The following is a 21612-nucleotide window of genomic DNA, read 5'->3' as shown; positions in this document are numbered from 1 at the left end:
CCCTCGTTTATCCTGGGCTCCTGCCTCCCTATAATTTTCAGATTCACTCTTCCCCCCCCCCCCCAAGCAGCCTAAGGGATACTTTCTGTCCAGCCACATCTCTATTAATTAAAGTCCTCCTCTGTTCTTTTCTCATAAGGGTCACTTGTAATCACAGTGTAAGAGCTGAATGTTTCTAGACTTGTCTAGCTGCCCTCCTCAGCTATCTCCTCCCACAAGTTCATACTTGTGTGTTCTCTGAATGTCTTGAAATCTGCTGTCCTCAAGCCCAGGACATGACAGGTGAGACAGTCAGCCCTCTCCTTCTATTGCTTTGCTCAAGTAAAGGTGACAGAATCTCCATTCTCCTCAGTGAGGGCTTCTTCCTTGGCTTGGAGAAGGAGGTGGCAGAGAGGGAGGCATGGGGAAAGGACGGCAAGGTGGGAGACAAACAGGGGGCAGCTGATTTTATGGAGGAAGGGGGACACTGTTGTTTTGGTCTAACCTGTGAGGCCCAGGCAACCCAGGTGGGTCCTCAGTGCTGGGATGAGAGGCCCCTGGAACTGAGGTCACCTTTATCAGTCAGGCTGCTCTGGGGAGTACAGAACCAAAATCCTCACTGCAACAAGAACATTATTATCTTACGTACCAGGAAGCCCAGAGGCAGGCTGGACTCGGGTTGGTTGATTCAGTCACTCAGTGGTCAAGGACCCAGGCTTTTTTCCTCTGTGTGCCTGCTTTCTACTCCAGCTAGGTCCTCTTTTGGTTGCAAGATGGTCGCCAGCAGCAGTGGAGTGACATGTTTCCTTGTTCAGGTCCAAAGGGAGAGATGCTGTCTCACCCTGTGGCTTGTGGAGAAAGAAAACTTTTCCTAGAAGCAATCCTGTCACGGCTCATTGGCTTGAATTGCATCACATGCCTATTCCTGAACCGTTTCCTGGCAGTTTGGGCAAAATTACATCATCTAAAATGGAATGGATCTGGGGAAGCAACTGCCATGCCCATTACAGGTCACATTTCCCAGGCATAATCAACGTGAAGAAAGCAGTGCTGTGGCAGTAGACAGTTAGGGAATTAGCATGCGGAGTTTCTAGGTTTATCTAATAATACAGGATGCCCAGTAAAATGTGAATTTCAGATAAACCAGATTCTTTTCAAGTACAAGTATATCCCATGCAACACTTGCTGGTCTGTGTGTCCCGGTATTTGGTACAAAGCAAAACAGGCTAAGTAAGTGTTTGGCAATGAGACAAAAGAGGACTGTAGAGGTCATAGCGGGCTAGGGACTTAGAACTGAGATCAGATCTGAGTCCTGCATTGCTTGTGTGGGGACAGCAAAGTATAAACTGGTCCAAGCAACAGAGGAAGGCCAGGGGGGCCTTCCCTCCGCACATGAGCTGACTCCCTGTGACCAGGATTCAGGAGAGAAAATGATTGAGCCTCCTTGCTCGGGGGCCCTCATTGACCCCATCCTACCCTCTCTTTCCAGGGCCCCGACCGCTGTGGGCAGGCGTTGCTGCAGATTGGCATCAACATGATGGCGCTGCCTGGAGGCCGCCACCTGGACTCCATCCCCATGTCGGGCCAGCGGTAAGTCCTACCGCTGTGTCTCAGGGCCAGGCCTGCCCTGCTGGACTCTGGCTGAGGCCCAGCCTCCGGGTCCTAAGGCTGCAGGTGGCCGCATCTCTCTGTGCACGGGGCTGGGGGCAGGATGGGAGGAATCTTAGGACAAAGTAGCAGGGATGCCATGCTCACTCAGTAAGTATAAATGGAACTGGGCCCTGGGGCATGGAGGAGTCAGCCACATTCTGCCACCAAGGAGCTGCAGTTTAAGATCCAGGCAGACAATAAAGAAAAGAGTCAAGTGGGATGTGCTGCTAAGACAGGGAGCCCCCGAGGAGGCTCCTGATCCCACCTTGACCAGGAGGCTGGAGCTGCTGGGGGAAGCTGCCTCCCGGGAAGGGATCAGTCTAGGTGTCTTTCTCTCAGGGCACCAGGGAGAGAAGTAGGCATGGAACTGATCTTTGGAAACACTTGCTGCCCTGAGCTGGCAGTGTGGGAACGGGGAGGGAGGGATACACTGAGCAGCAGGTGTGGCCTGGATGATGAGCTGAGAAGAATGGACCCTGGGGGCTCCAGGGTGGAAGGGATGAGGGAGTGGGTGTAGCTCTGACTGGTTGGTCCTGGAGACCCGACCAGAAGCAGAATGTTTAGTAGTGTTTCATTTTCTATGTTAGGTCTATCACCAACATCTAATCTTTACTCTGTCCTTAACCCCCTACGTGAATTACAGGGGGTCTCAATTTATTTACATTATGCATTTCTATGTTGTTTGTTTGGGTTTTGAAGGTTTCGGGGGGGAGACTATGTGTTGATTTTAAAATCAGAAAGATTTATTAAATATGTGCTAAAAGTTACTGGAACCGGGTTAATCTCTATGATAGCATCTGTCTGCTCCCCCAGAGCCATTGTTATGAAGGGGTTTAAGAATATGACATACTGGTGCATGTGACTGAGGGCTGGGAACACTGTCAGAAATGTAGTTAAGAACTTCCCGTGTGGCCTGACACTGAGGACAAGGGACCCTGTGGAGGCCCAAATGTGTTTCCATGAGGACTCTGAGGAAGCGCCGAGAGATGGTGAGATGCGCCTGTGAGGGTGCGTGTGTGTTCTCAGACGGGGACTTGGCTCTTACCTTCATGATCCATGACTGCCTGGCTTCAGCGTCAGGCTCTACCTCTGACTAGTTGTGTGGCCTTGTGCAAATTCCTCAACCCCATCAGCTCCTTGGTCCCCCATGTATAGAATGGGGGTAATAGCCTGCATCATAGGATTGAAGTGCGGATTAAATGAGTTAATAATATATGCAAAGTGTCTGCCTTGCAGTGAGCACTACGTTAGGGGGGCCCTTGTTTATCGAGTGTCCCCATGTGTCAGAGGCCGGCCATGACTCTTCACGTAGGTGATCTTAGTAATTCTTCTAGGAGTCCCTCCCTTCCATTTCTCCCTTTATGTCTGTTAGTATTTGTTTTACATATTTAGGTGCTCCTACATTGGGTGCACACATGTTAAGGAGTGTAACAGCTTCATCTTATATTGTTCCTTTGATCACTGTAATATTGTCCTTCTTTTTCTTTCTTTATGGCCTTTGTTTTAAACTCTATTTTGTCTGATATAAGTATTGCTGCCCCTGCTTTCTTGTCATTTCCACTTGCAGGAAATATCTTCTTCTATCCCCTCACTTTCAGCCTATGGGTGTCCTGGAAGTCCTTCCCTGGACACCCAGGTGACCTCACTGAGAAAATAAGAAAACATGGACAGACATTCCCAACAGCCTAATATTTTATAATCAGAAAAAAAGTGGATCTTCTGGAAGAGGTATCTTAGTCTTTCCATCTCCCGTCCTGCCCAGGCAGTAGGCTGGAAACTGTGTACCCAGCTGGGCAGCAGCAGCTGTGGCAATAAGGCTTTGGGACCCTCCGCAGAGCTGATGTGTCCTGGGATGGTTAGACCAGAGCCTGTGCTGGGCATGGGGAAGCAGTTTAGAACAGTGGTTAGGAGTTGGGACCACCCCCCACTCCCCCGCAACTTATTCTTGGTTCTGCTATTTGCTATTTATTAGCTGTAACCTTGGGTTTTAGTTTATTGATCTAAGAAATGGAGATATTTATACTTACATCGTTGGGTTGGTATGAAAATTTAAGATAATATGTATAAAGCACCTGCCTGGCAGGAACTGCTCAATCAATGTTAACGTCTTTAGATAAAAAATAAGCCCCCCAGAGTAGAGGAGATGGGGCGAGAGAGATCACACCCTGGCACTCTTTCAGCCCCTGGGAACCACTGATCTCTCTCTTCCAAGCTCCTCAGAAGTTTTCAGGATAAAAGAAAATTAAATGACATAAACATGATTTAGAAATCAGATTATTCTTCTTTAGGCTCTCTAGCCGATGTTGTCAGCAAATACTTTGGGAGGAAAACCCCAGACTGATGTGATTCTGCAAACACTGCAACCTGCAAAAATGTTTGTTTAGAATTGTCTTTAAACTGACAATTCCAGTAGGGCAGGGTGGGCTGCAGAGAGAAGGTGCATTTCCTTCAATGTATTCACAGCTGGGCCAGGCCTACACAGAACATTGAGGGAATATAATCCTATTAATTGTCTACCACCCTATTCATCACCTGTGTTCTGGAGGCATGTGCGTGGGCCACGTTCCCGGCGAAGGCTCATGTGTATTTACAGGATGTCAGAGGGGTTCATTTGTTCAATCTGATGCTGCATTATGGACAGACAATAGCTGAGACCTCTTCCTTCCTCTTGTTCCAAGCTGCAGAGGCCTCTCTTGTGGGGAATAACACCGTGGTTATTGTCCCCAGATAAATAATTAATGCTGGATAATTGACTTCTTTCTGTTGTGTTCCACTGAGACTGAATTTCCCTCTGTAGTGCCATTGTTCACCTCAATGTACAAAATTAATAAATACTGTCAAGTTGCGTGGGATCATCCCACAGCCTGGGTACATCATGAGGGTTAGACCCTTGGGATCTGAGATCCTTATGAGTGAATGGCATCAGAAAGGGCTTTTCTGGATGCCGGCTTCTGAAAGAGAATAAAGGGCAGAGAGAAACCATGTCTGAGTCTAGGGGTGGGAGCCCCCGCTGAATCGGGGTGGATGACGGGAGGGGGTGTTACCAGGCTCTGGACTCTGTGCCTGAATCTCCTGGCATGCTTTCATATTTAAAAGTAACAAAATAAACAAACCAAAGAACAAACCCCTACTGTTGGAAACTGTAATGGGAAAACTCTAAGTGGTTGAAAGCATACAGGCCTTGGGATCGGACGTGGCCTCAAATCCCAGCTCCATTTCCCGCCAGCTGTGTGACATTGGCTGCCGCCTGATCTGTTTGCACACCAGCCTCGTCGTCTGTGATAGAGCAGCGGTGGTCTTTGCTTTAAAGGGTCTTGTAAGTGCTGGGGTCCAGGAAGGAAATTCTCTCTAGGCCTCAGGGTGTCAACCCATATTTCATCAGGCTGTCCTGGTAAGGGTAACACACCCTCCCTCCCTCCTTCCCTCCCTCAGCAGTGGAGGCACTTGCAAACTCAGGTGCAGATACTTCCCCTGCGGTTCATGGATTTGTTGGTGGGAGTGAAGGGGGCAGGGGATCAGCTCTCTGAGTAGCAGGAGACTGGCTACTCTGTCTCTAGCTGATCTTACTTCTTGGGTCTCGGGGCTCCCATCTTTGAGTCTGGGGCACTAATCCTCCCGCTGGCTCTGGGCTGGGGGTTGGTGGTGCTGCTAAGACCTAGCCATGGTGGTTGGCTGTGGCGGCCTGGGTGTTACCGCCTATCTGCCTGCTCCCAGGGTTGTGCCACCACCATCATGGTATAGCCCTCATCTACTGCAGGGGTCCTGATGGCCCAGTCCTCTGATTTACCTGTCTCCATGGAGAGGTGCCTGCGGGGTGGGTTGGATGCCAGTCTGAGGGATGCACACAGGGCCAAGTCCAGACATCCCTTTCCTCCCTACTTCCTTTCTTTCCTTCTTTCCTTCCTCCCTCCTTCCCTTCCTTTCATCCTTCCTTCCACTCCTCTTATCCACAGATCAAGCTGGGACATCTTGACATTTTTCTCTCTGGTTTCCGGCCATTGAGGGTGGGGATACTGATGAAGGGCTGGGCTTCACTAACACCCTTAATAAAGTTGGTTCACCCTCGTCCAGCACTTGCTACAAGCTGGGTGCTTCTACACATAGCAACTCATTTGGTCCTCATGACAGCTTGTGTATGTACTTATTATTATTTCCATTTTGCTAATGAGGGGGTCACAGGTTGGGTCTGAGTTTAGAGTTAAGACTAGGGAAGGGGTGCCTTTGGGATCCACACCCATGGAAGTGAGAGGAAGTGAGCAGGCCTGGACCGAGGGAGACGGTGAGCGGCGATGCCGGCCTGATGACGACCTCAGCTGACCTCACCGGGACTTTTGGGATCAGAGTTGCTGTTCATTAGCCAGAGGGGCCAGGGTCTTCATATCCCACCCGGATCTGTCATCAGAGTGGGTGTCTGAAGGCAGGGCATGACATCAGGTGAGGCGGGTCTGAGACAGCATCTGGGGGACCTGCTAACTGGAGGCAGCAAGTCCTTCCTTGGGGGGTAATCGGAGCGGCATGTGTGCAATGTCCATCCCAGGAGGAAACTGAGGCTTGAGGAGGTTAAGTTACTTATTTGTCCAAGGACAGGCTGATGAGGAACAGAGCTGTGATACACATTCCCTGACGGTGCTTGAACCTGAGTGCCGGCCAGTACTCTGTCCAGGCTGCCTTTTCTGTGATGTTCTTGGGGGCATTACACAAACAGATCTTTCACTCATTTACTCAGGTGGTTGTTTATTCATTGGCCTTCCACAAGATTTCTCTACAAGTAGGTACTGAGTGCAGATCATGTGCTTTGTACGGTGCTCTTGCGCTTAAGGATGTGATGGTGACCGAATCTGGCGTGGTCCCTTCCCTCCTGGAGATCACTAAGTTTTATCTCTTGACTTGATCAGGCCTGCCTTTATAACAAGTGTGCAACCTACTTGGGGCTTTTATCCCGGATGTCTCACTGCGGGGGAATCACTTTCTCCCAAGGTTGCTGTTCAGCCTGGAGTCTGAGATGAGCCCGGGCTGGTGCAGCTGCAGCTGGTGGCAGGAGGCCTCCTGGGTTCCCCTGGCCCGCTGGCGAGGACCCGCCCAGCTTCCATGAGCCAGCGGGGCTGATGCAGGCCAGCCTGTCTCCAAGCAGATAATGGCTTGCATGTGTACACCCTTGGTCTGCGGCTGGCTTTCTGCTGCTGGTCTACTTTCTGTGCCTGTGGTGAAATGTGCAGGCTGTAATTGTCAATGGGATAATTAGATATTTTTCTGTTGTTTAAACTGAAAGGAAGGCCAATCAAAGCTAGAATCAAATTCCCTTCCTTCTCCCATGTCCCCAGAGAAATCCACAGAAACACAGGGCGTGACCTTGTAAAGGCAGAAGGACAATGATTCAATAGTTATTTTTGAGAGGAGAGGTTGGATTTAAATTCCCTTACAGTGCCAGGAAGTGGGATCATGAGGCATCCAGAGTTCCTGCTGGAAGTTTCCTCAGAGCTCATCTGTGCCCTCCTTGCATTATAAGATGGGGAAACTGAGGCCCGGAGAGGGGAATGGAGCTGTTGTAATATTCTTCAAGCCCCTCCTGCCCTTTGTGGAGTCCTATCTTCCCTGGGCTGTGTATCTTAAGCTTATTTACCCACCCAGCCTCCAGTAAATTCTAGCAGCTCTGTGTCCTAGCCCCAGTGGAATCCTCCTGTTAGCAGTGATCTGTAATAGACATCAGTTTCATTCATTCACTTTTTCATTTCAATAATACTTACTTTAGGCTAAGAGTTTTGGGTCAGACCATGAGTAGTACAATAGTGATTTATGTAAATATCATCTTTCCTCCTCAGTGATAAATGTCCTGAGGGCCAAAGTGATTTCTGATTCATATTTGTGCTCTAGTGATTATAATGCACACAGTAGGAGCTCAATAAATGATTGTTGAATAAATATATGTTTAATAAATGTTTGATGGAGGAATAACAAGTGGCTGAGGAGTCAGAGGTGACTGTGAGAAGTTTAATTCCATAGCTTGGATTTTGTTTCTTTCTCCAAGATACTCCTCTGTCTCCAGCCAGCTTTTTCTTTTTTTTCGGTAGAAAACTGCTGCTTGGAGGGAAAGGGTAAGCTAGAGTTTTAATTTAATTAATTTAAATATTCTTTCTGAATGGAAGCCAAAGATTTAATTGGTGGAAGGAGTCAGACAGTTGGCGAGACATGTTTTCTTTTTCTAAAGAATAGTAATTCAGAAATATTTTTAATCTTTGGTTTTAAGTTCATTGGAAAAAATGTCTCTGCAATTTCATCATTAAATGTCTTCAGGAGAACACACTGTAGTGGGGACCGTGGACCAGAAGCCAGAGGCTGGACTTCCTTCCGTCTTGTCTTCCTTCCCTTCTTCCTTCCTTCCCAGCCCTGGCTCCGTGCTAACCTGCTGTGTGTCTTCAGACAATCTTTTTCCCTCTCTGAGCTTCAGTTTCCTTATCTGAGGATGAAGAGGTAGACAAAAGTTTGCCCAGGGACCCTTTCAGCTGGAATGTTCTAGGAGTCTGTGAGTGACTTTTGAATAGTCTTTTTCCTTTTCTGGACAAAAGTATCCCACTTTAGTGTCTCAGGGCTGGGAAAGAATCCCATTGACCAAAAGAAAGTCTTTTCATTCTTTCCTATGAAATGCATGAAGAAGCCTAGCGTTTGCCTTCTGGCTGGGATGGAAAGTGCAAAGCATGCTAGTTTGGGAGCCCATTCCAGCATTTGAGGGTGTGCCCTGTTCAGGTTTTAAGGAAGCCTTGTGGTAGAGCCTGGAGAAATGTTCTATCAGGGGACAGGGTGATAGAAAGCCCTGCTTTGCTGGAATATAATACGGATAAATCCACAGATCCCAGCACTCCAACATGCTTCATGACTTAAAGTTCTTTTTTTTTTGACTGAATTCATTCCACCCCTCTGACTATTTTTACCAACTTGCCATCTTCCCAACATGTGGTTCCATGCCTCTACTCCTTTGCACATGCTGTTTCTTCTGGCTGAAATCGTGTTGTCTTCCAACTCTGCTGCTTCTTCTGGCAAACTTGAAGGCATCCTTCTAGTGTTGGCCTGGGAAGCTTCCTCACACATCCTAGCTTGGGCTGAACATCCTTTCTCTGTGCTCCCCAATTCTTTCTTGCCACATGGAGCATACTGAACCATATTTGCTTATTTATAATCATTCATTTATTCATTCAGTAAATGTTTATTGAGTGCCTAGAACACGCCAGGTGTTGTGCTCGGTGGAGGGGTTATGTCACAGTTTTGTAGAATGTGGTCCTTCTTGGAGATCCTATTTTTGCCATCTATCTTCTGTAGCCCCAGCACCTAGTACAGGACCTTGGCAAATTGGGGTGCTTGGCCATTACCAAGTGTTCTTGGCATAGAAAAGTGTTTTTTTATGGAGAACTCTCCACTTCACACAGCAGGTGGAACAGAGTAAGGCAGAGAAATCCAAATTCCAGACTTTGAAGAAATAATTAAAGTTTCATTCTAAGTGAAAAGAGGTTAAAATGAGCCAAAAAGAATGTAAGCAGAGATTTCCAAAAACTATTGACCCCTGATGTTTTGAGGAACACTGGATGCCAGGCCAGTAGGATTATCTGGTGATGAGGAACTGGTACCAACAACTGGGGGCCAGGGCACAGGTCTGCTAAACTGGAAAAAATGGTTCCCTTTGGCATCAGAAGGGTCAGGGAGTGTCATCTTTCCCAATGATGGGCGTGGAAGAATGAGGAGGACAGTCTAAGAGGTGAGAGCTGAGGCAGGGCAAGGACAGTGAGGTGGGTGGGAAGACCCTTTGCAGCCAGAGTCCTGAGAGGGTCACTCCCACTCTGTTTGCACGGTCTTCCTGGCATCCCTGCACTGGCTGTACTTCTGGTGCGAAATTGTCAGAGGCCTGTGATGATGCGGCCAGTGGGCCAGTAGTTTTGTCCTGAATTTAAAGAACACACAGGCTGTTCTCTCCCAGAAAGAAATAAGGCAAGAGTTTGAAAAATGACTAGACATACTGTAGTCTTTAAATGATCACAAGCTTTAAAAAGGCATTAATATGCCACATAAGGGCAGTCTAGCACAGTAGAAAGAGCCCCAGCTGTGGATCTGAGGGTTTGAGTATCAGCTAAATTGCTGTAGACCATTAAAGAACACATCATTTAGTTAAGAGCAAGGCTCTGGTCTCCGACTGCATAGATTCTTGTTTCTACTTAGCCACTGAGACCTTGGCCAAGTCAGTTCACTTCCCAAATCTCAGTTATGTGACCCTCATGGGGTTGTTTTGAGGGTTACCTGAGAATTTAAGATTGGATTAAACAAAAGGGCACATTGACCAGAAGTAAAGAATGTCCATGTTAAATATAAAGATTAAATGCCCCTCTTCCTGGGGCCACAATGCTGGTCCTCCTTTGAAAATGAGACTCCCTTCCCAGATATCAAGGCCATAGACTCGCTGTGTATGTGCTGGCCTGTCCTTTTACTTTTGGAAACCTTGAAGAAATGTAATCCTGGCTTGTTAATGTCTCTTTCTTCTGACAAGATGTAAAACTGTGCTGAAAATCCTGCTTCTCTGAAGCAGTTTCACAGAGTAATCTGGGAAGTGGGCTTCTGGGCTAGTCCACAGTTTGGCTCAAATAAAACTCTTCTATTCTTAAAAAAAAAAAAAAAAAAAAGGAAAGAAAGATTGGATTAAGCATTTAGCATAGTGTCCAGAATGTAACAAGCACTCAGTCAATTTTAGCTTTATCATTACTCTTAATAGTGAGGTCTTAGACAAGTTAAGCAATACCTCTAAGCCTCAGTTTCTACATCTGTAAAAATGGGTCGATGATCTCCAACTATCACACCTCTGTATGGCCCGAAGGAGAGAGAGTTCTTGGTACACAGAAGGTGCTCTATTGTTGGTAATTCTCCCCTGCTTGCTCTGTGGGCAGTTAATTCCCCCTGACTTTAGACATATTTTAGGGAGCCCATTGTTTCATACTATAATTCCTTGGTATAAGACAGTGCTACTCCCTTCCCACCCTGCATAATTCCGGATTTAAAAAAAATTATCCGATCAGTAGCCTGGTGTGTGGATGTTTGTGGTTACATCTGGCTTTGTGTTTGAAATCTGCCAGACTCCAGAAGACCCAGATTTGGAGGCTCAGTTACCTCCTTCCAGATGTCCAGGAAAGCCACCATCAGGGAGCAAAAGGCAGACGACATGGGGAGTAGTCATCCTCTTCTCCCAGGGACTGGGCAGGGCTCCTGTGAGCCCTGTTCACTGTCTGGGATGCCCTCCCTGCTGCGCAGGCACAGGAGCAATCTTCATAGCATCAGGCTCGGGTTCTGATTCACAGTGGAGACAGAGGCAATCAAACCCCAGTCCTGGCCCCTGGCTCCTCCATCTCTTTGGCTGGAGACCCTACAGGCTCCTGACTGTGGTGGTTTTCCATCATGAAGGGCATGTGACTCATTGCCAGTCCATCTGATTGGACCTCAGTTTTCAGTTCTCTTCCTCTGTGTGAGAAATCAGACCACCTGTACTTGCAACAGAAAGATTTCATGCACAGTGAGATGGCAGCTCCAAGGTCATGGCCGAGGACGGTTGTGAGGTGCAGGGACGGTAGCCCTCCCCCACCGCACAGCGAAACCCTCCCTGTTTAACCAGTCTTTTTATGTTGGGGTCAAACAGCAAGTCCAGTAGGAGAGGTGGAGAACCAGAGAGCTAATGACAGAGAATCTGGTGAGCTATGCAATTATGGGATGCTCAGCGCTAACACAGTCCAAACCTTAAGGAGCCACAGTTCCCGGACTCTGAAATTGAGAAGAGCATCTCATTATGTGGCGGCACAGTGACCGCGGCTGGGAGTGGACTGGCTTGTGGCCAGACCGGACCGGGTTCACCGGGCCTGCTCTCCTCGCTGGGAAGGTTGGGGCCTCTTTGAAGGACCTCCCTGCAGGACCTGGCCCCTACCTCTGCTGTGGCCTCATATATTCCACTGGTTATTGTGCCTCATCTGGAAGCTGCGCTAAGTGATAGGTTTCCTACCTCGGCTGGGGCAGCACCCATCACGGTCACCCAGACCAGAGACCCAGGAGCCAGCCTTGCTCCTTCCCCTCCTTCCACCTCATATCCTCTCATCTCCCTCCCAGACCTTCCTGTCCCATGTCACTGCCTTAGTTCAGCCTTCTGTCCTCTCTCTGCTTTTTAACCATCTTCTCCCAACAGATTACCTTCTTGTATAGTATTTATTTTTTCAAATTTAAAAAAATATTCCAGATGAATTTATTTTCATTTTTTTGTTTGTATTTTTTGGGGAATGTAATTAGGTTTATTTATTTATTTATGTTACGGAGGTACTGGGGATTGATCCCAGACCTCATGCATGCTAAGCACACACTCTACCACTGAGCTATACCCTCCTCACCTTGTATAGTATTTGACCTGGCCCCAGTCCATTTTCTCCTAAGTCCCTGCCCTGCTCTAAAATGTTTTGAGTGACTCCAAGTTGCCTTCAGGATTCAGTCCAAATTCCTAATCATGGTATTCAAGGTTTTTGATCACCTGGTCCCTGTCTCTCTCCTTAGGCCCCTGATACTTGAGTCTAGTGAAAATTTTGGTTGTATTACTATTTTTATGTCTCTAGGCTGTTTTATATTTATGTGGAAGTCCTTTTGCACTTGTCATCCTGGCCAACTCCTCTCCTCTCAGAACCAGGGCAAATGTCATTTCCTTTGTGTACATATTCCCAGGCAAAGTCAGGCCCTCCATCTCCTGTGAGCTTAGACTATCCTGCTCACAGCTTCTTGAAGGCAGAGCAGTGTTTAGTTGATATGGGGAGAGACTCAGGCTCTAGACTGTGGGTCTGAGTAACTGCTCCACCACTTACCCACCATGTGACTCTCCCAACAGTCTCCTCATCTGTAAGTGTGGGTAATAATTGTCTTCGCTCCTTGGGCTTCAGGGAGGATTAAAGAGGTAATATAGAGAGAGGGCTTAGAGCATGCCTGGCCAACTGCTGGAACTCAACACATTAGCTACTGTTATAATTGTTATCAGGTTGGATTCTTGACACTTTCCTGCCTGTTTAGGGTCTTGCCTGAGCTGTGTGAGTGCTGGGATTTCTTCCTGTTCAGCTTTGTCCTCAGCCTCCAGAACAGGCTAGTGCTGAGAATGCACACAGAAGACGCCAGGACATCAGGGCTCCAGGCCTGGCCCCAGCACGTACTGGCTGTGGGACCTGGTGGGACAGGCAGCCTCCTCAAGTCTCTGCATGTAGGGGTCCCTTGGAAGTCCACGGTGAAGGATCTTTTGTCCCTGGAGTCCGCCCACACCTGTGGATAGAGAACTCTGGGTCAGAGCCCGAGGCTGGGGGTGGAGCGAGGGTGCAATGGAGGAAGGGGATCCAAGCGCTGGGGGCTGGAGGCTGACAGGGTCTGTGGAGTCGCTGATGGTGTAGACGGGCTCTTGGAAACGCTCTAGTCCTGACTTCGGTACTCTCACCTCTTTCCCAGAACCTTGCAGAGGTACCAGGATGGCAACTGACACCTCTGAGGTGTGAGTCCTCCTAAATATTCCACTTTGGCAAAGGAAAATACTCTCCCTAAATGCTCTCCTAGGAGGAGAATAGAATGGGGAAAGACAAAGCTAAACCCTCTTCAGTCTATACATCAGGTCCCGTGTTACAGCCGTGAAACCTGAGGACAAGCAAGGGCTGAGCTCATGTATGTGCGAATGCGTTTATAATATCCACCTGACGGTACTAAGCCTGCCATCTGGACAGAGCATGGCCTTTCATAATGCAGTTTAGTGTGACATAAAGGACATGGGGGTCTGGAGTCCGATAGGCTGGGTTGAGAGCCAAACTTTGCCACTTACAAGCTGGGTGATGTCAGATAGTTCATGTAACCTCTCCAGGCTTCAGTCTCCTCATTTGTAAAACTAAGATCATTATTGTGCCCTCGGGGTCATTGTGAGAACTGCATGAAGCCATCCCCATGACAGTTGGCACAGGGCCCAGCCTCAGTACGTTTTGGAGCTTGTCATACTAACCTGATGAGACAGGACAACAGTACAGGTCATTGTCATTCCCATTTGATAGATTTTAAAACTTAATTCAGTTCCATAAATATACACTGAGCATCTTCCCTGTATTGAGTCCAGTGCCAGGGGAAGCAGGTGGCGGGGGGTGGGCACGACAGACACAACCCTGCCTCTGCTCACAGGCTAGTGGATAAACAAGTAGTTAGACATTATGATCTGTGTCATGATGGAGGAAAGACAGTGCTACAGGCACACTGCACACGGGACAAAAGCTCATCTAGGAGTCAGAGAAACCTACTTCAGAAGAGACATTTAGGCCAAGTTTCAACGATGTGTAGGCATCAGCAGTGTGAAGAGGAGATGGAGAGAGGGCTCAGCACGTGCCGAGGCTGGGGGGCTGGAAGTCACAGCAAAGACACTTAAGAGAACTCAGTGTAGCTGGGACAATGGTTTGGAAATGAGGGGGAGAGCAGGTCAGGGAACTGAGGCTCAGAGAGGGCAAGTGTCACATGCAAGGGCACACAGCTATCAAGACTGGAAGCGGGTTGAGGACTCAGTGATGGTTCTTCCTCAGGTGTTCTGCTGTGAGTATCACCCCGCCAGCTCTCATCTGTTTACTGACAATGCATGTACACACATATTCTTAGATGTTAACAAATGAGTTGTTCCTGGGTTAATGAAAGGCTCAGGAGTATCGTTAGTGGCTTCTTTCTCCCAGGGCGTCTACAATGCCAGAGTTTGATAAAGTTAACAAGATGGGCTCTGAGTCATCAGAGAGGAGGCAGCTATTAAATGTATACATCGGCACAATGGACTGGAAACTGTCACCTGGAGCCAAATTCATGTTCCCTGGCTTTCTGAAAGAGAAACAACAGCACACTCCATAGGTGCTGGACAGACCAGGGACAGCGAAGGCACAGGGTTTGGAATCAGGCAAACTGGGATTGAGATCTAGGCTCTGCCATTGACTTGCTACTGGAAACATTATGAGCCTGTGGGTTTTTCCTCCTCTGTAAAATGGGGCAGAATAAATAGCATTCCTGTAACTGCAAGACAGATATTGTATGTGTAAGCACTTAATATGTGCCTGGCATACAGAAGGTGCTCAATAAATAGTTTCCTTTATAGTATGCTTGAAACTATGCTAGTTTTTTTTTTTAATTGACTTGTTAGAGTATTCAAATCTCTTCCCTACTTTCAAGCCCTCCTACAGATTGATGGAAGCTGCAACCTGGTGAAATGGATGGGACAAAGTGACTGTAATGCCATTATCCATGTCCTCTTCACAAGTTACTCCCTTTTATCAGCTTTGAGGTGTACTGGGGGGAGAACTCCTGGGTTTAATCTGCAGAAAATGTTATGGCACACATGTCAAAATGGGTAGGATGAATAATGAAACTGAGGATTTCTGGGTAGAGATCTGAAAACTTTTCCAGTTCTACAGCTTGGAGCAAAGGGTCAGTGCAGGGAACACAGAGGAACAGAGGATATTCCCCCAGTGCAATCGGTGATGCAGGAAACCTGCAGATTCTTCAAAGGAGAAATGACCCCCTTCCTGGTTCTGGCATCGCACAGGTGGGTCAGCTGCAAGTCACAGGCAAGCCTGCTGTGAGCTGTCCAACACCTCTACACTTAAAATGTGAACTAGGAGTGGTTAGGGATGGAGAGATGGAGAATTACCTGCCCCTTTGACAAAAGCCCCAACCCACAGAAAGGTCTGTGCTGCTGCAGCTCAGCGTGGGATTCAGAAATGGGTCAGAAGCAGTGCAACGAAAACACGGGAAGAGCTGTACAAGATCAGAGAAGCAACATTTCCTTTAGTTGCTATTGGCTGCGTTTTACCAGTTCCGCAGTGCCTTCATGAAGAGAGGTTGGAAGTTAGTATCCTAACTAAACTGTAAATTATTTGTAGCTTGTTGCATAAATAATTATGCTTAAATTAACTGTTTAATAAACAGTTTATAGTTCACTGCATATCAGAGGTTAAGTCATTCTAAATTAACCTATGCATTGTTTTTATAAAACCCTTAGTGAGAGAGCCTTCCAGGTCGGGTTGGAAAAAGGCAGAGGGGACAGGTGGACCCAGCTGACATCTGGTGACAAGATTTCTCGGATGTCTCAGGAGGAATTCTGTTTATTCCGGGTGAAACCCAGAGTGCTTGCAAAGGCTTCCAGGCTCCTCCTGGATCTAGCCTGCGTCCTTCTCTGAGCTCACCTTCTACTCATCTTTCCCTTGCTCACTCCGTTCAGCCACACTTATCTCTGGACCGTTTCTCAAACACCCAGGCCTATTCCCACCCGGGGTCTTTGCACTGTCTATTCCCTCCGCCTGGACTGCTCAGTACCCGCATTTCAGCCTGCGTGATTTCCTCACCACCTGGAAGCATTCCCTCATTTCTTCCCTCCTCCATGAGCCCCACCCTGACCACTTACTTTAAAGTGGCAGTTACCTCCCTGCCTCCCACATGAACAATATTGTCCCCACTTACTCTAACTCTACTTTTTAATAGAAATTATCTGCTTTTAACATGTGATATACTTTTAAATGTATCATCTTTATTATTGTTGTCTGGTCTCCCTGCTACAGTATATCCTCCACAGGGCAGGGATGTTTGTTTCCTTCACTAAGTATCCCAAGCGGCTGAAAGAGTTGCTGGCACACAGTAGGCACTAAGGAAATATTTATGGAATGGATATTCAAGGTGGCGCCTGTGAGGTCACACGCTCTGAACAGAAGCTGGGAGTGCTTGGAAGTTTGGGGAGTCAAGTTCTATGGGAGGGCGGCCCAGTGAGAGGGACTGGCCCTCTTCAAAAGAGGAGGCAGTAGGTCCATGAGACTCAGCAAGTCTCAAACCAAACCCACCTTCCTGTCTTCTGAAGTAGTTTCTCCTGTCTATTCAGCTGCTCAAGTTAAAAACCTGGGTCACAGCTCTGACTATTTCCTGTCATTTGGTCTCCGAGTCCCGTTGATTTCATTTTAATTATTCTTTTTGTTTTGCTTTGTTGTTGTTAGTTGGGGGGGGTGCTAATTAGGCTTATTTATCTTTCACGGAGGTACTAGGGATTGAACCCAGGACCTTATGCATGCTAAGCATGCGCTCTACCACTTGAGCTACACCTTCTCCACCTTACCTTAATTGTTGTTGAGTAGTTGTTTTCCAGGACCACTGTGCCCACATGAATCAGAGATCCTTCTCATCTTATGCTTGAACGTCATTTTGGCTGAATATAAAATCCTTGGCTCACACTTTATTTGTTTTAGTATTTTAAATATGTTACTCCATTTTTTTTCTGGTATAAAGAATTGCTCTAAAAATAATTATCACAGTACAATTTTATATCCCTTATAAGTAACATGCACTTATTTCTAGATGCTCAAAAGATTTTCTTTTTTCTTTTTAAAAGTGCAATGATCTTACTAGAATATGCCTTGTATGTTTGGTTTGATTTATCCAGTATACTAGGTAGTTAGATTTTTTTCCAGCAAAGTTTTCCTGACTTATAGTTTTTATTCTTTACTCTGTTCTTGTGTTTTGGGCTTCATCCTCAGGAACTCTTATTGTGTGTATATTATAACTTCTTTGCGTATCTTATGATTTGTCACTTCCTCTCAAATCTTTTTTATTTCTTTTTTCATTTAAAAAATATTTCGACATTTTCTTTATTTTGCTTTTGATGCTCTTTAGGCATTGCCTTGAGTTTCTTCTTGTTTAGTCTTTGTTTCTAAAAAATGACAGTTCTGTATTATTTCTAATTCTTTCCTGAGTTAGGACACCTGTTAGAGGCTTTGTGCTTCTCTTTCATGTCTTACTTAATTTTCTTAAAAATTTAGACTCATTTTGTAATAGTTATTGAAACATTGAAATAGTAAGTTATAATTTCCTTCTATTTTGGGGGTACATTCTCCTGGCATTTTCTCATTATAGGGATATTATTCTGACCTTCATTCCTTTTTAAAAATAACTATGCATGGGATAAGACCTCGGTAATTTTTTTGTTGGTTACCTTTATGTGAAATTAGTTTTCATGAGCTATTAGGGTGAGGTAGGGTTTGAGAAAGCTGTTCTAACTTAACAGAACTCTATCTTCTTGTGTTTTTGTATAGAGTTAAAAATTATAGTGATCTGCTTTCTAAGGCTGCTAGCTGTGCTCCTGCCCCTCGCATTGACCTGAGCATCTCTTCCTTCTGTCTCTGTTGTCTCTTCCGGCTCAATTTTGATTTTACTCCTAGCAGTTTCTTCCTATTGTGGCACTTTGCTGTAGAAGAGGTTGCTGATGGGTTGGTTTTGAGAGTTCAGGGTAGGTGCCTTGCACTCACCTCAGGGAGAGGCAGCCCTTTTCCAATTTTAGTTACTGTTCTCACATTGTCATACTGTGCTTTCCAGTAAATACCCAGGGGCTCCCTAGGGGTTCTCCTTTCTTGTGTTCACCAGATGCCACCTTATTGCTTCCTTCTTCCGTTCGTACAGATGATACCAAGCGTCTTGCAGCTGCAGGCAGTTTGTCCCCACCTGCGTGTGTTTCGAGGTTTGTAGGGATGCTTTATCATCTAGGTTTGTTGTAAGTGTTATCCATGGGGGTTTGGCTTTGTTGTCTGGTTTCTCTGTCAGTTTTTATTTGGGAAATTGGAGAGACTGAAAAACTATGCTGCCACTACTGTCATCTTTCCAGAATTTTCCCCTTATTTCTCTTACTTTTAAGTAACTAAGTTCTGGTGATGCAGCTGCTTTAATTCAGATCACTCCAGTAACAACTAACACATACAGTGTTGCCTATCAGTTACTATTCTTAGCCAATAAATACATACATTTGTATACATATGTTTGTGTGTGAATATATGTATTTATGTATTCATATATTCACTTCACTTAATAGTCACAAAAAGCCTAGGAGTTAGGTACTATTATCATTCCCTTTTGCCTCGAAGGAAGAGGAAACTGAAACACAAAGGGGTTATGTAACTTTCCCAAGGTTATAGTTAGCAGGCGGCAGATGAGGATTTAATCCAGGCAGTCCAGTCTAGTCTGAGGGGAGCACTGGTGCACAACAGAAGCCACATCATGTGTAGAAGACCCAGTGCCCTGCCTGGCTCTGATAGTGGCACAGTGGTGCCTAGAAGATGCAGCAGTGAGAAAAGCATCCGCAGCGGTGACAGTCTGAGATGTCTAGCAGAGACCAAACAGCATAAAACAGTACCCAAAATGAAAGGCAGCCGTGCTGGGTGGACCTGGCAGGACCTGGCAGCTAGAATGACACCCAGTGTAACGGTGCTAAAGAAAGAAAAGATGGCAGAATCATCCAATGCCACCTTGTGGTTGACTGAACCAGTCTTTTGTGGGGGAAATATTTATGAGATGAACTTCAGGGACTCCTGGAAGTAACTGACACTGTGATACCATGTTGGGATGAGAATGTGGTTGGGCTATATTTGTTTATGTCTGTTTCTTCTCTTAGATTGTATGAGCTTCCTCAGGGCAAGGGTCATCAGCAGAAAGCCTGGCATGTGATCAATACCAATAATGTCTCATTGAATTGGCCAGGGATTGTCCGGGAGGCACTGCTCAGTGTTTTAAACCTTATTAAACTGGTTGGGAATATTTTACGTTTGTTATGGGTATCATGGGGGGACAGGCACTTCCTGTGGGAGCTCAAACCTCCCTTCAGCCTCTTCCCCAAGGCTTATATATAAATCTCCACATGTCACTGGAAAACCAGTTCTGAGAACTGGGACAAGGGTTTCTAATTGTCCAAGCTCTAGCCAACCAGAGCATTGCTTCATGGAATACAGGAATGTTTTTGCAAAATGCCTTGTTACAAAGGTCTCTCTGGTTCTGCTGACACCTCCTCTAAGTATTTCTATTTAAAGCAAAACAACTTTATTATCATGTCCTTTGTGGGATCTAATTACTTACACAACCTCAAACTTTGGCTACAGGGAGAAATCATAGCAAGGAGCTCACCTGTACTTTGTCTTACATCCCAGCCAAAGATTGAGTCCACTTCTGAAACATAGTCCCAGAACAGAGGATGGAGTGAGTTCAGAGATTCCGATCTATGTGCCAGGTCAGGGCACTCCTGCTCATTTTTTGTAACACTGCAAATTCTGGAATTATTTTTAGCTGGTGTGGCAAGGCTCACAATCTGCCTCCCAGGCTATCTCTGGTTTGCTTGATTCAATTAAGTATTTATTGATACCTGCTATATGCCAGGCCCTGTGCTGAGTGCTGCTGATGCTGAGATAAACCAGTGAGAAGTCCTGCCCTTGAGGACTTCTCAAAGTCTGGTGGATGAGAGAGACAGAGAAACCACATAGTGTAGCTGGTATGCACATAGTCTTTGGAACTGGGCTGCCTCCATGGAGTTCTGGCTCTCCTAAGTCATGTATGTCTTCTGTACCTCGTTATTCTCATCTGTGAAATGGAGAGATTTTTAACTTAACCAGGTTATTGCGAGAATAAAATGCTACATAATTATATAGCCTGAGGCACAGTTAACAGTCCAATAAATATTAGTTATTACTACTGGTGGGTTTCGTCTACTTTCTCTTTCACTGTGACTTCAGAGCTTTCATCCAATTCTCTATTTTCTAATTAATTAATTAATTAATTAATTAATTAATTAATTAATTAGTGAAACACAATTGTATTTTTATTCCAATGGTTTAGTTGTAACTTGGGCAGCTTGGGAGCAAAGCACGCTGGGCAAAGTCAGGCTGGGTGGAAGGTACATGGTATACATGATGCCTTGAGCACTGACCCATTTCCCTCCACCTACTGGCCAGAAGCTCCTGCTGTCCTCCCTGCTCTGGTCAGACCTGGCCTTGGAACTAAGTGGGATATGCCTGCTTGACAGGGCTGGGGGATGAGCCACTGAGTGGGGTTAGGAGGAGGCAGGAGGCAGGGATCCACGGGCTTACTGGTCGGCTTACTGGTCTGCTTGTTTATTCTCCTCTGTGTGTTTGGTCGCTGCTGGGGGAGGAGGGGGTATCTGTTTAAACAACCTCTAGAAATAGAAGTTATTTTCAGCTCATTCTAAAAGAAAACCAGATTCTGCTTTCCCCACAGGCGCCCCTTGTCTGTCCTCATCTCTGAGTCTGTCATCCTGGAAGGCAGCTCCTGGAACTGCACGGCTGGGAGTGGGTTTGGCCTGAAAGCAGCAATTACATCTCTGGGGCCCATGATCCTGGCCAGTCCTCCTACCACCCAGAGCTTTAGGCAGAGTCTGTGGCCCACAGCTTCCCTTCATCTTCCTGTTGCTGATAAGCAGTCCCTGAAGTTCTTCTTTGGGAAAATGGCCCTTCCTGTCTCCCTGTGTTGAGGCTCCTCATTGTGCTCTCTGCCCTCTCCCTTTGAGGGGTAGGCAGGATGGGAAGCAGTCAAGCATAGCACTTAAGAGTGGACTCTGGAACCAGAGAGACCAGGGTCTCAGTCTCGGCGCTACTGCTGTTTACCTGGATGATTTTACTTCTTTCAGTCTCAGTTTCCTCATCTGTAAAATGGGGATGATAATAAGACCTAACTCAGACATTTGTCCTGAGGAGAAAATCAAATAATGCACGTGAAGTACTTAGTGCAGAGCTCAACACATGGAGTGTGCTCACTAAATTATAGCCGTTGTTATAATTCTTGCAGGTGCTAAAGTGTTACACATTGGGAAAGGCGGCAAAGAGAACAAACATTTTTGAGCATCTCCTTTGTGCTGTGCAATGTCCTAGGCCTTTCCCATTCACCATTAAATTTAATTCTTCCATCAAATTAATGTAGAAGGTTCTATTATTACCTCTGTTTTACAGATGAAGAAATTGAAGCTCAGAATGGTTAAGAAACTTACTCAAAAGACTCACGTATGTTGTGAGTCAGGATACTGGTTGCTCTGGTTGGGGAGTGACCAGAAGGAGGCACAAGGGAGACCTCTGGGAAGCTGGTAATAGTCTATTTCTTTATCTGGTTCCTGGATACAAGGGTGTG

At 46.3% G+C, this 21612-nt stretch overlaps 1 protein-coding gene across 5 annotated transcripts in view; it reads left to right on the top strand.

The window, feature by feature from the left end:
- INSC (INSC spindle orientation adaptor protein) overlaps positions 1-21612 on the top strand; it is a 122274-nt gene that overhangs the window by 31498 nt on the left and 69164 nt on the right. For all 5 annotated transcript variants that reach the window (XM_045523936.2, XM_045523935.2, XM_010964825.3 and 2 more), the window contains exon 2: positions 1469-1569. In XM_045523936.2, the coding sequence (XP_045379892.1) occupies positions 1469-1569 (101 nt within the window). The remainder of the gene's footprint in view (positions 1-1468; positions 1570-21612) is intronic.

Source organism: Camelus bactrianus, chromosome 10, assembly GCF_048773025.1.
Source record: "Camelus bactrianus isolate YW-2024 breed Bactrian camel chromosome 10, ASM4877302v1, whole genome shotgun sequence".
Classification (NCBI taxonomy): Eukaryota; Metazoa; Chordata; class Mammalia; order Artiodactyla; family Camelidae; genus Camelus; species Camelus bactrianus.
Note: the sequence above shows the minus strand (reverse complement) of the source record. Positions and strands in the feature narration are given on the sequence as shown.